The sequence below is a fragment of the Capra hircus genome (assembly GCF_001704415.2).
Source record: "Capra hircus breed San Clemente chromosome X unlocalized genomic scaffold, ASM170441v1, whole genome shotgun sequence".
In the NCBI taxonomy this organism is placed as follows: domain Eukaryota; kingdom Metazoa; phylum Chordata; class Mammalia; order Artiodactyla; family Bovidae; genus Capra; species Capra hircus.
This window is the reverse complement of record NW_017189516.1, coordinates 37,896,806-37,910,371: the sequence shown is the minus strand read 5'-3', so window position 1 is coordinate 37,910,371 and position 13,566 is coordinate 37,896,806. Positions and strand designations below refer to the sequence as shown.

The window sequence follows — 13,566 nt, the reverse complement described above, 5'->3', positions numbered from 1 at the left end:
GGCCCAAGTTTATGCAAAAACAATTAAAATCCTAAGGACTGAAAAGAGAGAAACTACCTTTATTTGATGACATGACTGTGCACATTAAAAAAATCCAAAATGTTTTATAAAACATTGATATTAGTATGTGAATCTGGTAAGGACACTGGATGTGTGTTTAACATAAAAAAATCTATTTCTATATATCAGCAACAAAAAGAAAATAAAACTTGAAATGAATCCCATTTGTAAAAGGACCAAAACATCAAATATCTGGGATTAAATCTAATAAAACGTGTAGGTCCTCTGGATTGAAGACTACAAAGTATTTCTAAAAATGCATTAAAGGAGTCCTCAATAAATGAAGGGATATAACATTTTCACAGATTAGATGACTCAATAGTGTAAAAATGTTAACTGATCTATAAGCTCAACACAATTCAAATCGATATTCTGGAAGGCTTTAGTAAAAATTGGCAAGTTGGTTCTAAAATTTATTTGGTGAACCAAAAATAGCAAAAAAACAATCTGGACTAAGAAGAATAAGGTTTGAATTTTTATACTACCATATCCTAATTTTTTTTGTAAAACAAGTATGTGGGTTTGTGTGTGTGTTATATACATGTGTGTATATATATACACACACACACACGTATACATGCATGTATATACATTGTATGTATACGTGCACACATATATACACATATGTATGTGTATGTACACACATACATATATATATACACACAAATATATGTTGTTGTTGCCTTCTCAGACTATTCTTTCAGAATGGAGGGACTTTTCAGATATAACAGCAGTAAAGAATACCTCTGCCAATGCAAGAGGCGTGAGTTCAATCTCTGGGTCAGGAAGATCCCCTGGAGAACCCAGACAACCCACTCCAGTATTCTTGCCTGGAAAATCCCATGGATAGAGAAGCCTGGTAGGCTACAGTCCACGGGGTTGCAAAAGAGTCAGACACAACTTGTGACTAAACAACAACAAATGTGTATATTCACATATATACATTGTGTGTATATATACACATACACACATACACAATAAAATATTGTTCAATGATACCCGCTACAACCTGGGTGAAACTTTAACATCTTATGCCAGGTAAAATAATCTCAACACAAAGGGACAGATACAGTGTGAGTCCACTTATATGAAATCTCTAGAACAGGCAAAAACATACAGACAGAAAGTAGATTAGAGGTTACTTTTAGGGAGATGGGTTCAGGGGTAGGGTGATGGGGAGTTATTGCTTAATGGTTACAGAATTTCTCTTTCATGTTTTAGAAACAGATAGTGGTAATGGTTTCACATTGTGGATATAATACATGACCATAAATTGTATACTTTAAATTGTTTAAATGAAAGATCTTATGCTATATATATATGTACAATTTAAAAAGTAAATATACCAAAACCATTGAACTGTACACTTTAAAATGGGTGAATTACATGGTATATAAATTGCATCTCAAGCTGTTGAAAGATGATTGTTAAATGTACCCCTCTGGTACTTTGAATTGACGCTTTTGAACTGTGGTGTTGGAGAAAACTCTTGAGAGTCCCTTGGACAGCATGATCAAACCAGTCCATCCTAAAGGAGATCAGTCCTGAATGTTCAATGGAAGGACTGATGCTGAAGCTGAAACTCCAATACTTTGGCCACCTGATGTGAAGAACTGACTCATTGGAAAAGACCCTGATGCTGGGAAAGATTAAAGGCAAGAGGAGAAGGGGATGACAGAGGATGAGATGGTTGGATGGCATCATTGACTCAATGGACATGAGTTTGAGCAAGCTCCGGGAGTTGGTGATGGACCGGGAAGCCTGGCGTGCTGCAGTCCATGGGCTCACAAAGAATCAGACACAACTGAGCGACTGAACTGAACTGAACTGAACTGAACCCCTCTGGTGGGAGATGTTGATAACAAGGGAAAGTGTGAATTTGGGGGGAGGAGTCTTTGGGGAATCACTGTAACTTCCTCTCAGTTTTGCTGTGAACCTAAAAATGCTCTAAAAACACAAAATCTTCATTAAAAAATTAAACTACTGAACTGAAAAAGAAAGAAAGATGAATGTTACAAAGCCACTGCAGTACTAGTTGAAGGACATTGATAATCAAGAGAATCCAGAACAGATTCATATATATATATGTTCACTTGATTTATGACAAGGTTATCATAGGAGTACAGTAATACTGATAAATAGCCTTTTGATGGACCAGTTGATGTTGCTTTTTTAAAAATTCATATGCACCGCTTGGTTTTAAAGAGTAAGTATGCATTAATTTGATAAACAAATTAAAATATTATATTAAAAATAAAATATTAGATTTAATAAGTATCCAAGAAAGATGAAGACTCATAAGTAACTAAATAAACAAATAAACAGTAAATAAATAAAACATCTTTTAGAGAAATTTAGCATGCATTGATCCTTGATTAAGTCTATACTATTGGTGGTGGTGGTGGTGGTGGTGGTGGTGGTGGTGGTGGTTCAGTTGCTAAGTCGTGTCCGACTCTTCCAACCCCATGGACTGTAGCCTGCTAGGCTGCTCTGTCCATGGGATTCTTCAGGCAAGAATATTGTAGTGGGTTGCCATTTCCTTCTCCAGAGGACCTTCTGGACCCAGGAATCGAACCTCGGTCTCCTGCATTGCAGGCGACCTTATTGGTAAGGATAAGTAATTTTGATTTGTGATACTCATTGAGCTGGACAACCTCCATCTTGCTTAAATATTGTCAACCTACACCTGAACACTGAATGAATAACTTCATCTTCTTTCCAGTCTATTCCTTTAGAATAATTCTGTAAAGTAATAGTGGTATATAACTTGGCATTTGGTCATTACTGTACCATCATTCACCATCAACATTCCTTCCATTCACAACAAATCATACATACACCCAAATCAAATGGTCAGTTAAAATAAAAACAAAATAACAATCCATAAAACCAGCCCTCTCCCCCAGCCTTACCAATTAAGCACCATGAAACAAAAGAAATGCTTGCAGCATTTAACACATGTGACAGGACAGATGGTTAATGTCTAACCTTTATCCACTGAAGATTTGTCTGCTTGAGCTTATTTTCAAGTTTATCTTGCTCTTCTGGGCTTATGGGAGCACTTACAAGCACTGTTCCTCCTGTTTCATTTAATTGTTTTAGAATTCCCTGACGCAGGGGCAACTCTTCGGCCAGTAACTGAAACAGACAAATGCAACAACATTTAAAATGAATTACAGCACAATGCCAACTACCTTGTCTTTGCCTCTATTGATTAATCTATCAAAATAAAGAAAGACCGGAGGCCCACCAGTTCCTTAAATACCAAATTTTCTACAGAGCGTACAGCTGGTGCACTAAGACACCTATGCCTAAGAAAATCAGCCCATCCTACAAAGGATCAGAATATCTTGTATCCCTCAGAGATTTTTTTTTTCCTCAAGAGAAGAATGTTATGTAGTATGATAAGCTCTAAAACAATACCTTAAACAGCGTCAAAAGTCTAAAAACACACCTCTCAGAATAATCTGGGCAAATTTAAGCATCCTCTCAGGTATTAGGTCTCTATACTATGACTTAGCATAGTAAGAAATTGCATTATCATATTAAAAGATAACTAAGAACACACCTGCTACCAGGCATTGTGCTAACTAACCTCTTCACATATATTATCTTTATATAATGCTTTATATAAAAATGTCAACTTTATATAATAATGTCATGAGGTAGATCTTACTATCTTCATCTTACATAGAAGGAAACTGAGACAGAGTGGTTAAATATCAGATCCAGGGACACAGAAGTAGCAAGCAAAAGACTGGTGATCCAAACTTGGGTGTTTTCATTCAAGAACACTTAATTTTGATACCTGCACATTCCTGAATTTTTCTTATTCATTTAACATCACATTGAAAATGCCCTTTTTTTATGATCTACAAAGCTATCATAGTTTTATTAACTGTCTTTTATTTATTTGTATCTTCTATTAGCCACATGAGGCTATTTAAATTTAAATTAACTGTCAATAAAATTAAAGACTTAATTCTTCAGTCACATCAGCTACCTTTCAAGTACTCAAAAGGCAAGTGCAGCTAGTGGCTACTAAAATTGCTAATATTCAACACATTTATCATGTTGTTAAATGATATTGGATGGTGCTATAGGACGGTGTTGATCTAGACTAAGGGAAAAAAAGGAAATCAATGCATATTTATTAATAAGGGAACACCACCAAACATGTCTCTTACATGAGTTATCAATTACTTTCCTATATATACATATATAACACTCAATATATTTAGGAAAGATGAATTTTTAAGAACAGACTGAGTTTATTTTTCCATGGCATAACATCCTCAAACTATGGATCAAAAACTTTTTATTTTTTGACTCTCAAATACCTAATACATTATCTGACATATACTAGGTGCTTAATATTTGTTTACTGAATTAAGCAATATTTTACTTCTTATGCTTTATCCTCTGTCAGGTACACATTTCTTATTTCACAGAAATAAGTAGCTGACATGGAGTCCAATCTGGATGTGCAAATCAACTGAATCATTGATAAAGAAGCGATTCCATTTCTCTTTGATTCTGTGACCTTGTAAAACGAGGATAATAACCATTTTGGAAGTTTGATAAGATTAAATAAAATAGCAGATGTAAATGCATCTAATACTTAGTATGTAACAAGGGATGATTGAATGTTAATTTCCCTTTCCCTTCAAGAATTAAAGTAAAACAGATCCAAAGGAGTTTCTTTCCTAAAACTTAAACCATGAAACTTAATCCAACAGCACAATCAAAGCATCTCAGTCAGCCAGGAGAGCTAATCAGAAAGCAGCAGACAACAAGTGTGTTAGTTGCTCAGTTGTGTCTGACTCTTTGAGACCCCATGGACTGTAGCCGGCTAGACTCCCCTGTCCAGGGGATTCTCCAGGGTAGAGTACTGGAGTGGGTTGCCATTCTCTTCTCCATCATGTTAAGTGGGCATAAAAAACCACTTGAACACACCAGAAGTTTTATTCAACCAGTATCGAAAGTGAACCAAATCACCTCCCCTTACCCTGCAGACAAACCAAACCAAACCAAACCATTGCTTCAGGCAAATAGAATGCCTTTAATTAGAGGCTGAAGTAGGGAGATTGGTTTGCCAGTTAAGATCTTCCATAAGAAATGAGATCATTTCTAAATGAGATTCTCCCCAGTTTTTAAAATAATTTGGAGCTGTGCAATTCTCCATTAAGTCTAAAATTAATTTCAAATCAGTTTAAAAAGTATCACTATGTATTTTATACACACACATATACAAACAGAAACATACTTATATATCCCATACATACTTTTAAAAATATATACATACTCACTGGGCTCAGACAAAATCAAGCTGTGAGAAAAATTACTGAAGAACTATCAGTATCCCAATGGGCAGGAAATCAATGACTGAATACATTTAAAAAATATATTCTTATACCTTTTTTTTTCTTTTTTGGCTATACCATGTAGCTTGTGGGATCTTAGTTCCCCAGCCAGGGATTAAACTCAGGCCACGGCAGTGAATGGCCAAGTCCTAACCACTGGACCACCAGGGAATTCCCCCTAGGTTCACATACAAGTAGGCCCTGGGAAATTTTAGAAAATAAAATTACCTTGACTTCCTCAAGCTTTTCTTTTAGTTGCTGCTCATTTCCAAGTTCAAGCGGAATACTAGAAATGTTATCTGCTTCTTCCAACCATAAAACAAATTCATTCAAATCTCTTTGAAATTCTGACAGGATATTCTTTTGTTCTTCTAACCTGGAGAAAAATAAAATTGTTTTAAAGAACATATTTCTCAAGTTTTCTTTCTTTATTTAAGAAAACTCAAAAAAGCTGCACACACTTTTTAAAAATAAGCCATTTCAAAGATGTTAACGATATAATATTTTTAAGGATGTAATATTTTAAAGGCTTAGTCAAATATCACCATTGGGGCAAAACTGTCTCTGGTTGAGAACAACTTCACTAGAGTAATTATATAAAGTGAAATTACATGTTTTAAGATGCTTAAATGAAATACATCTTTATGGAAAATTGTAAAGCAAAAACAAGGGAATTAAATGAAAACACTAAATTATTACATGTTCAAATGTTTTCCAAATTACAACACAAAATCCTTTTGGAGGAAAGAGGGAATTGATTCAAAATACTTAACATATGTTGTACTAGTGGATGTTGTTAATTATAAAAACACATATACTGTATGTTACTCAATTAGCCATAAACTTATTCTTACATATTGAATCAGAACGCAGCTGAGCAAAATAAGCTGCACTTATAACAATTTACATTTTTTTTTGTTTTATTGTCTTTGGGGAACTATGTATCTGTGGTATGTAAGCTTTTGAACTGAAGTATAATATACCTATAGCAAAGTGTTCATACAACTATAGAGATCAATATAGTTTTAAAAAATGGATACACCAACCCTTGGATACATCAAAGGAATAGAAGGTTATTAGAAGTTCCCTCAAAACCCTTGCAGTCACTACCTCCACGTGTAATCAGTATCCTGCCAACTTTTATTATTTTGCCTGTATTGAGTATTATGTATACGGGGCAACCCACTCCAGTATTCCTGCCTGGGAAATCCTGTGGACAGAGGAGCCTGGAGGACTACAGTCCATGCAGTCCCAAAAGAGTCGGGCATGACTTAGTGACTAAACACACTGCCTTTTACTCAGTGTAACATTTACAATCATCATCCACGTTCTGTGTAGATTATCTTCTTCACTACATAGAACGAAACTGTATAAAATATATCTATGTTGGTGGACACTTGAGTTGCTTCCATTTGGGGACTGTTCAGATAATTTTTTGTTTGTTTTTGCTTCAAGTTGACAAATATTTATTGAGGGCTTACTAACTTCCAGGAACTCAAGCAGGTATTCGAATCAAAGAGAAATGAGTTATGTACCTTGCCTTGAGGATCTCATAGTCCATGAGAGGGAAGAAGCATGTAAATCTAGGACTATGATAGAATATTGTGGAGGACAAGTTTCTGGGTATAGAAAGGTATAGAAGATATGTCAGAGAAGATAATGGTCTACCTGGGTCTTGAAACATGAAAAGGGATTTGATTCACAGACTGTGCAAAGACAGGACATTGAGAGAACTATAGTTACACTAATTCCTCAAACTGGATCCGGTTATTGGATTTATGTTCTTCTATACTCAGTTTTCCCTGGAGAAGGAAATGGCACCCCACTCCAGTACTCTTGCCTGGAAAATCCCATGGACGGAGGAGCCTGGTAGGCTATAGTCCATGGAGTCGCAAAGAGCTGGACACAACTGAGCGACTTCACTTTCACTTTCACACTCAATTTTGTTCTTTGATGTGAGCTGGTCCAAAGTCTATCCGAGGCACATAAGAAGACACTGTCTTCTTTTTCTATTCTCCAAACAGCAGATTCTATAAAAACCCAAGTCCTATTTTGGGCTCCATTGAAAACTCAAATCATATTATGTCATCATTGCACTTAAACTCTTCTATTGCTTCCCAGTTCATTCAAATCAAAGCAAAGTCATTACAGCGCTCTATTAGGGTCTAGATCTGGGCTGTTCAATATACTAGACACCTTCATATGTGGCTACTGAGCACTTGAAATGATGTGAGGGAAATTGAGATGTGCTGTAAGTGTAAAAAATTGCATACTGGATTTCAAAGACTTAGTACAAAAAAAAAATCATCTCTGTACCTTCTACTCAATTTTGCTGTGAACCTAAAACTGCTATAAAAATACAACTATTTTTATGGGGGAAAGGGTGGAGGGGAGGAGTAGATTGGGAGTTTAAGATTGACATGTATGGACTGCTATATTTAAAATAGACAATTAACATGGATCTATTGCAAAAAATAAAAAGATAAAACTAATAAAAATAAAACTATTTCTAAAGTATTAAAAAAGAATGTGAAATATCTCATTAGTCCTTTAATTATGTACAAGTCAACATGATAATATTTTTAATATATTATGTTAAATAAAATAGGTTAATTTCACCTGTTCTTACTCTTTTTTACATATGACATTAGAAAATTTAAAATTAGATATGAGGCTCACTACTTTTGTATGGAAAAGCACTGATCTATAAAATCTGCTGATCCTCTTTCTCCTTACTTGTCTGACCTCATTTCCATCTACTCTCCCTTTCTCTTATCCTTCTGGAGACCTCAGCTTTTGTACTTGCTGTTTTTTCCTACCTAGAACGACCTTCCCTCACAAATCAAGCATGGCTGGTTTCCTCAGCTCCTGCAGGTCTTTCCTGATGATTCTACCTACAATCACACCTCTTCTCTCTCCAATTTTTGTTCTTTCTCCCTAGTCAATCTTTCTCTTTAGTACTTAAAATATTCTTTGTGGCTCAGTTGTAAAGAATCCACCTGCAATACAGGAGCTACAAGAGACCCTGGTTTGATACCTGGGTTGGCCCCTGGAGGAGGAAATGACAACTTCAGTATTCTTGCCTGGGAAATCCCATGGACAGAGGAGCCTGGCAGGCTACAGTCCATGGGGTTGCAAAGAGTTAGACATAACTGAGTGACTGAGCATGCCCAAAACAAAAAAGCACTATAATTTGGTTGTTTTGTATACTGTCTATCTTACACAGGAAATCAAACTTTCTGAGGGCAAAGATTTTGCCTGTTTTATTTACCACTGTTACCCTTGTTCCTGAAATTGTGCCTGGCACAGAAAAGATGCTAAATAAATTACTGTTGTGTGAATGAATGAATTTGGCCATCATTCTTTTCAATGTTATGCACTTTTCTGTTTCAAAAGAATTGTTCCCATTTTTTGCAATACTGACGGTAAAACATAATCTAATTTACTCACTGATGTGCACTATAGTATTTCACCAAATGAAATAGACCTTCACTTGCAGGTCATATAACACCACTGTGTATACTCCCAGGATGTGGGTTAGAGTGAGGAATGCTGCTGATTAAATGATGACATTTATCACGTAGAGGTTTTATTAAGAAAATTTTCTTTAGGTTTATATATATATTTTTCTCTTATGTTCCCTTTGAATATGCATTAAAAAGTATAAGTGAAAAAATTGGTGCAGTGTTCTTCAAATTTCCTCATATTTAGAGTCTGAGCCTCCTATACCACTTTTCTTTTTAGAGCAGTGGTTCTCAGCCTTTTTGGCACCAGAGACCAGTTTCATGGAAGATAATTTTTTTTACGTGGATGACTCAATTGCATGACATTTCTTGTGTACTTTACTTTTATTATTATTATATCTGCTCCTCATCAGATCACCAGGCATCAGATCCCCTCAGCTGAGTTCAGTTCAGTTGCTCAGTCATGTGTGACTCTTTGCGACCCCATGGACTTCAGCATGCCAGGCTTCCCTGTCCATCACCAACTCCCAGAGTTTACTCAGACTCATGTCCATTGAGTTGATGATGCCATTCAACTATCTCATCCTCTGTCGTCCCCTTCTCCTGCCTTCAATCTTTCCCAGCATCAGAGTCTTTTCAAATGAGTCAGTTCTTCGCATCAGGAAGCCAAAATATTGTAGTTTCAGCTTCAGCATCAGTTCTTCCACTGAATATTCAAGACTGATCTCCTTTAGGATGGACTGGTTGGATCTCCTTGCAGTCCAAGGGACTTTCAAGAGTCTTCTCCAACACCACAGTTCAAAAGCATCGATTCTTTGGTGCTCACCTTTCTTTACAGTCAGATCTCCTAACTGATGTCTTTTTCCATACTGTGTCATTTTTTGTGACATCAAGAGTCTCAGCAGTATAGCACTTCTTAACAGGGCTCTACTACTATTCCTTGGACTTTCTTCTAAACCACATGTGACCTGGCTACCAGAAATAGTCAAATTCACCCAGATTTCAGTGACGTTATTGTGGTAAAATGTGCTACCTAAAATGAATGAAATTTGGTTAGTTTGCATAGTCTTCCACCAATGATAACAATGAATAAATAACTCAAGTTCTTTTGGCTGCTACCAAGTTGCTGGCTATTTTAGGATTAAAAAAAAAAAAGGTTCATAATGTAATGAGTTTACTGTTACCTTTAGCTGCTTGTAATTATGAATAAATGTTATTATCAGCATTATCTGCCTGATATGCTTAAGCTTATTTTCTGCTAATAAAGTCGATAAAGACTTGGCATTCATTTCCAGAGGGACTAGTGATAATTATATGAGTTTTTGCCAATAACAAATATTTTGGCTTCTCTTATACATGCAAAGTAAGGATTTCTACATCAATGCATGATGCTGAAATGGTTGGCTATTGAAGTATTCAAGATTTAGGGAGGAAGGGTCAAAAGATGAAGCTGGTAAAGTGGTTCAAGGCAGGGCTACAAAGTGGATAGAATGTTTTGTTTTAAATTCTAGGTGATGAACTACTCCAATTATTTTGAGTAGAGCAAGATTCATTTCATCCATTCCCTCTGGTATTCTATGGAGAATGGATGTGGGTAAGGGTGATAAGACAGAGAGTGAGGAATTGAAACCAAGCAGGACCCGGTGGGGTTCCTGGCACAAAAGCCTTTCTGTATTCCCTTCCCTGAATTCTCAAAGTGAAGTGAAAGTCACTCAGTCATGTCCACTTCTTTGCAACCCCATGGGCTATACAGTCCATGGAATTCTTCAGTCCAGATACATAAAACAATATCTTTGAGCTCTTCTGCAGAACTAAAACCTCCATCAAATGGAAGATGTTAACTACTTGATGAAGCACTCTTCATAAAGAAAGCTGAGTGCCAAAGAATTGATGCTTTTGAACTATGGTGTTGGAGAAAACTCTTGAGAGTCCCTTGGACTGCAAGGAGATCCAACCAGTCCATCCTAAAGGAAATCAGTCTTGAAGATTCAATGGAAGGACTGATGCTGAAGCTGAAACTCCAATACTTTGGCCACCTGATGTGAAGAACTGACTCACTGGAAAAGACCCTGATGCTGGGAAAGTTTGAAGGCAGGAGGAGAAGGGGACGACAGAGGATGAGATAGTTGGATGGCATCACCAACTCAATGGACATGAGTTTGAGTAAGCTCCGGGAATTGGTGACAGACAGGGAAGCCTGGCGTGCTGAAGTCCATGGGGTCACAAAGAGTCAGACATGACTGAGTGACTGAACTGACTAATTGAACTGAAGCACTCTTCATTCCAGAAAAGGTCATGGTTCAACCATTATCACTTGATCCAGATGACCTCTGGATTTAAGGGATGCAGGCCTGCACACATGTGTACTCAGTTGCTCAGTCCTGTCCGACTCTTTGGAACCCCATGGACTGTATCCCTTCAGGCTCCTCTGTCTCCATGGGTTTATCCCGGCAAGAATACTGGAGTGGGTTGCTATTTCCTCCTTGGGGGATCTTCCTAACCCAGGGATTGAACCTGCACCTACTGTGTCTCCTGCATTGGCAGGTGGATTCTTTGGCACTGAGCACATATAAAGGTCCAAATCATGAAGATGTAGCAAGGGAAAAGGAAAAGACAGAATGCTTAAAATATAGGAGATTCAACAGGATTTGTGGATGAAAGGAGAGAGGTTAGCATTAGGCGCTAAAAATTATTAAGCATTTTCCATATGGCAAAACATTCCTGGTGCCTCAAAGGCAAATAATCTGTCTGTAATGCAGGAGACATGGGAAACGGAGATTCAGTCCCTTGTTTCAGAAGATCTCCTAGAGAAGGAAATGACAACCTGCTCCAATAATCTTGCCTGGGAAATCCCATGGACAGAAGAGTCTGGCGTGCTACAGTCCATGGGTTTGCAAAGAGTCAGCAGCCACTGAATCAGATAACAAGTTGTCACATTACTTCTGTGAGATGAGTACCAGTTTTTCCTCATGTACAGATGAAAGAAAATGAGGCTTCACATTTTGCCCAAGATCAAACAGCTAATAAGTGGTCATCCAGTATTCAGTACTGGGTCATCTAGGTTCAGTACTGGGTCACCGGGTCTAGGAGCGCTCCTGGCTAAATAGATGGCATTTACTCCAGCTGAGGACATTTAATTGTACTGGATATTTTGGGGAAATGACTAGTTGAAAAAAATAGATCTGGAGCTCAGAGGAGAGAGGAGAACTGGAATCATGAACTTCAGAGTCAACAGCAACCAGTTGGTAGATAAAACATGGTAAATTAGCCTTTCAACTTTGAATAATGGACAACTCTTCCACATGATTATTTCAATTAAAAACACACATTAAAGAAAAAAACCCATTTACAATCATTCATTGATTTCCTGTGTATGGGTAATTTGTGGCTCCTGCCTCTCCCCCAATTGCCTTCCTTTGACATGGAAAGCCAAAGAAACACCTAGGGTGTTCTTCTGGTTCTCCCCAAAAGCTACACAGATCTGTGAAGGAGTTCTTCAGGTAAATGAATACTCAGCTGAAGGAGAACATAATTTTCCCATGTTGCAGTTTTCATACACTTTTCTAGTGATTACTTAGAGAGATGTAAGGTGGGTAATGACTCCCACCATGAACACTGCACTCTCCACAAAGCTAAGTATTCCATTCCACCTGAGACCTCTTTTTTTTTTTTAACTGTATAGCATAGGGAACTATATTCAATATCTTATAATCTATAATGGAAAAGAATTTGAAGAAAAAATAAATATATATGTATGTATGTACAACTGAGTCACTTTGCTGTACATGTGAAACACTGCAAATGAACTATATGTCAATTAAAAATGGAAATACATATACAATGTATATATACAACAAAACATACATAATACAAATAAAATATACATAGTACACAAAGATATATATATATATGCCGCTACTGCTACTGCTAAGTCGCTTCAGTCTTGTCCAGCTCTGTGTGACCCCAAAGACTGCAGCCCACCAGGCTCCCCCATCCCTGGGATTCTCTAGGCAAGAATACTGGAGTGGGTTGCCATTTCCTTCTTCAATGCATGAAAGTGAAAAGTCAAAGTGAAGTCGCTCAGTCGTGTCCGACTCTTAGTGACCCCATGGACTGCAGCCCACCAGGCTCCTCCGTCCATGGGATTTTCCAGGCAAGAGTACTGGAGTGGGGTGTCATTGCCTTCTCCAATATTGTGTGTATATATACATATACACACAATAAAATATGCAAATAAAAGTGTCTAGGGAAAGTCTATTATGACCTAGTTTAAAGGGGGAAAATAGTAGAGGTGAAATATTGCTTTTGAGTACTTATAAGGTAGAAATATTTTAATGGGCTTCATCTATAGAAAGTAAAGATTTTCTGAGGTGTGAGCCATAGTAATACATTCTAGTCCAAGGTCACCTGAGTCCTCTTAACATTGATCTGGACCTGGGGTACCAAGGAGGTGGGAAATCTCTGATGGTAGATGTGATACCACTGCTTGTGTGCTTGTGCTCAGTCGTGTCTGACTCCTTGTGATCCCATGGACTATAGCCTGACAGGCTCCTCTGTCCTTGGTTCTTGGCAAAAATACTGGAGCAGGCTGCCATTTCCTATTCCTGGGGCTCTTACCAAGCCAGGGATCAGATCTGTGTCTCTTGCGTCTCCTGCATTGGTAGGTAGATTCTTTACCA

General features: G+C 37.3%; 1 protein-coding gene across 1 annotated transcript in view; it reads right to left on the bottom strand.

The window, feature by feature from the left end:
• The window catches only part of DMD (dystrophin), a gene marked incomplete in the record, with an annotated part of 2,117,027 nt that overhangs the window by 879,561 nt on the left and 1,223,900 nt on the right, over window positions 1-13,566 (bottom strand). The window contains 2 exon segments of the mRNA XM_018043695.1: window positions 3,049-3,198; window positions 5,652-5,799. Coding sequence (XP_017899184.1) covers window positions 3,049-3,198; window positions 5,652-5,799 — 298 coding nt within the window.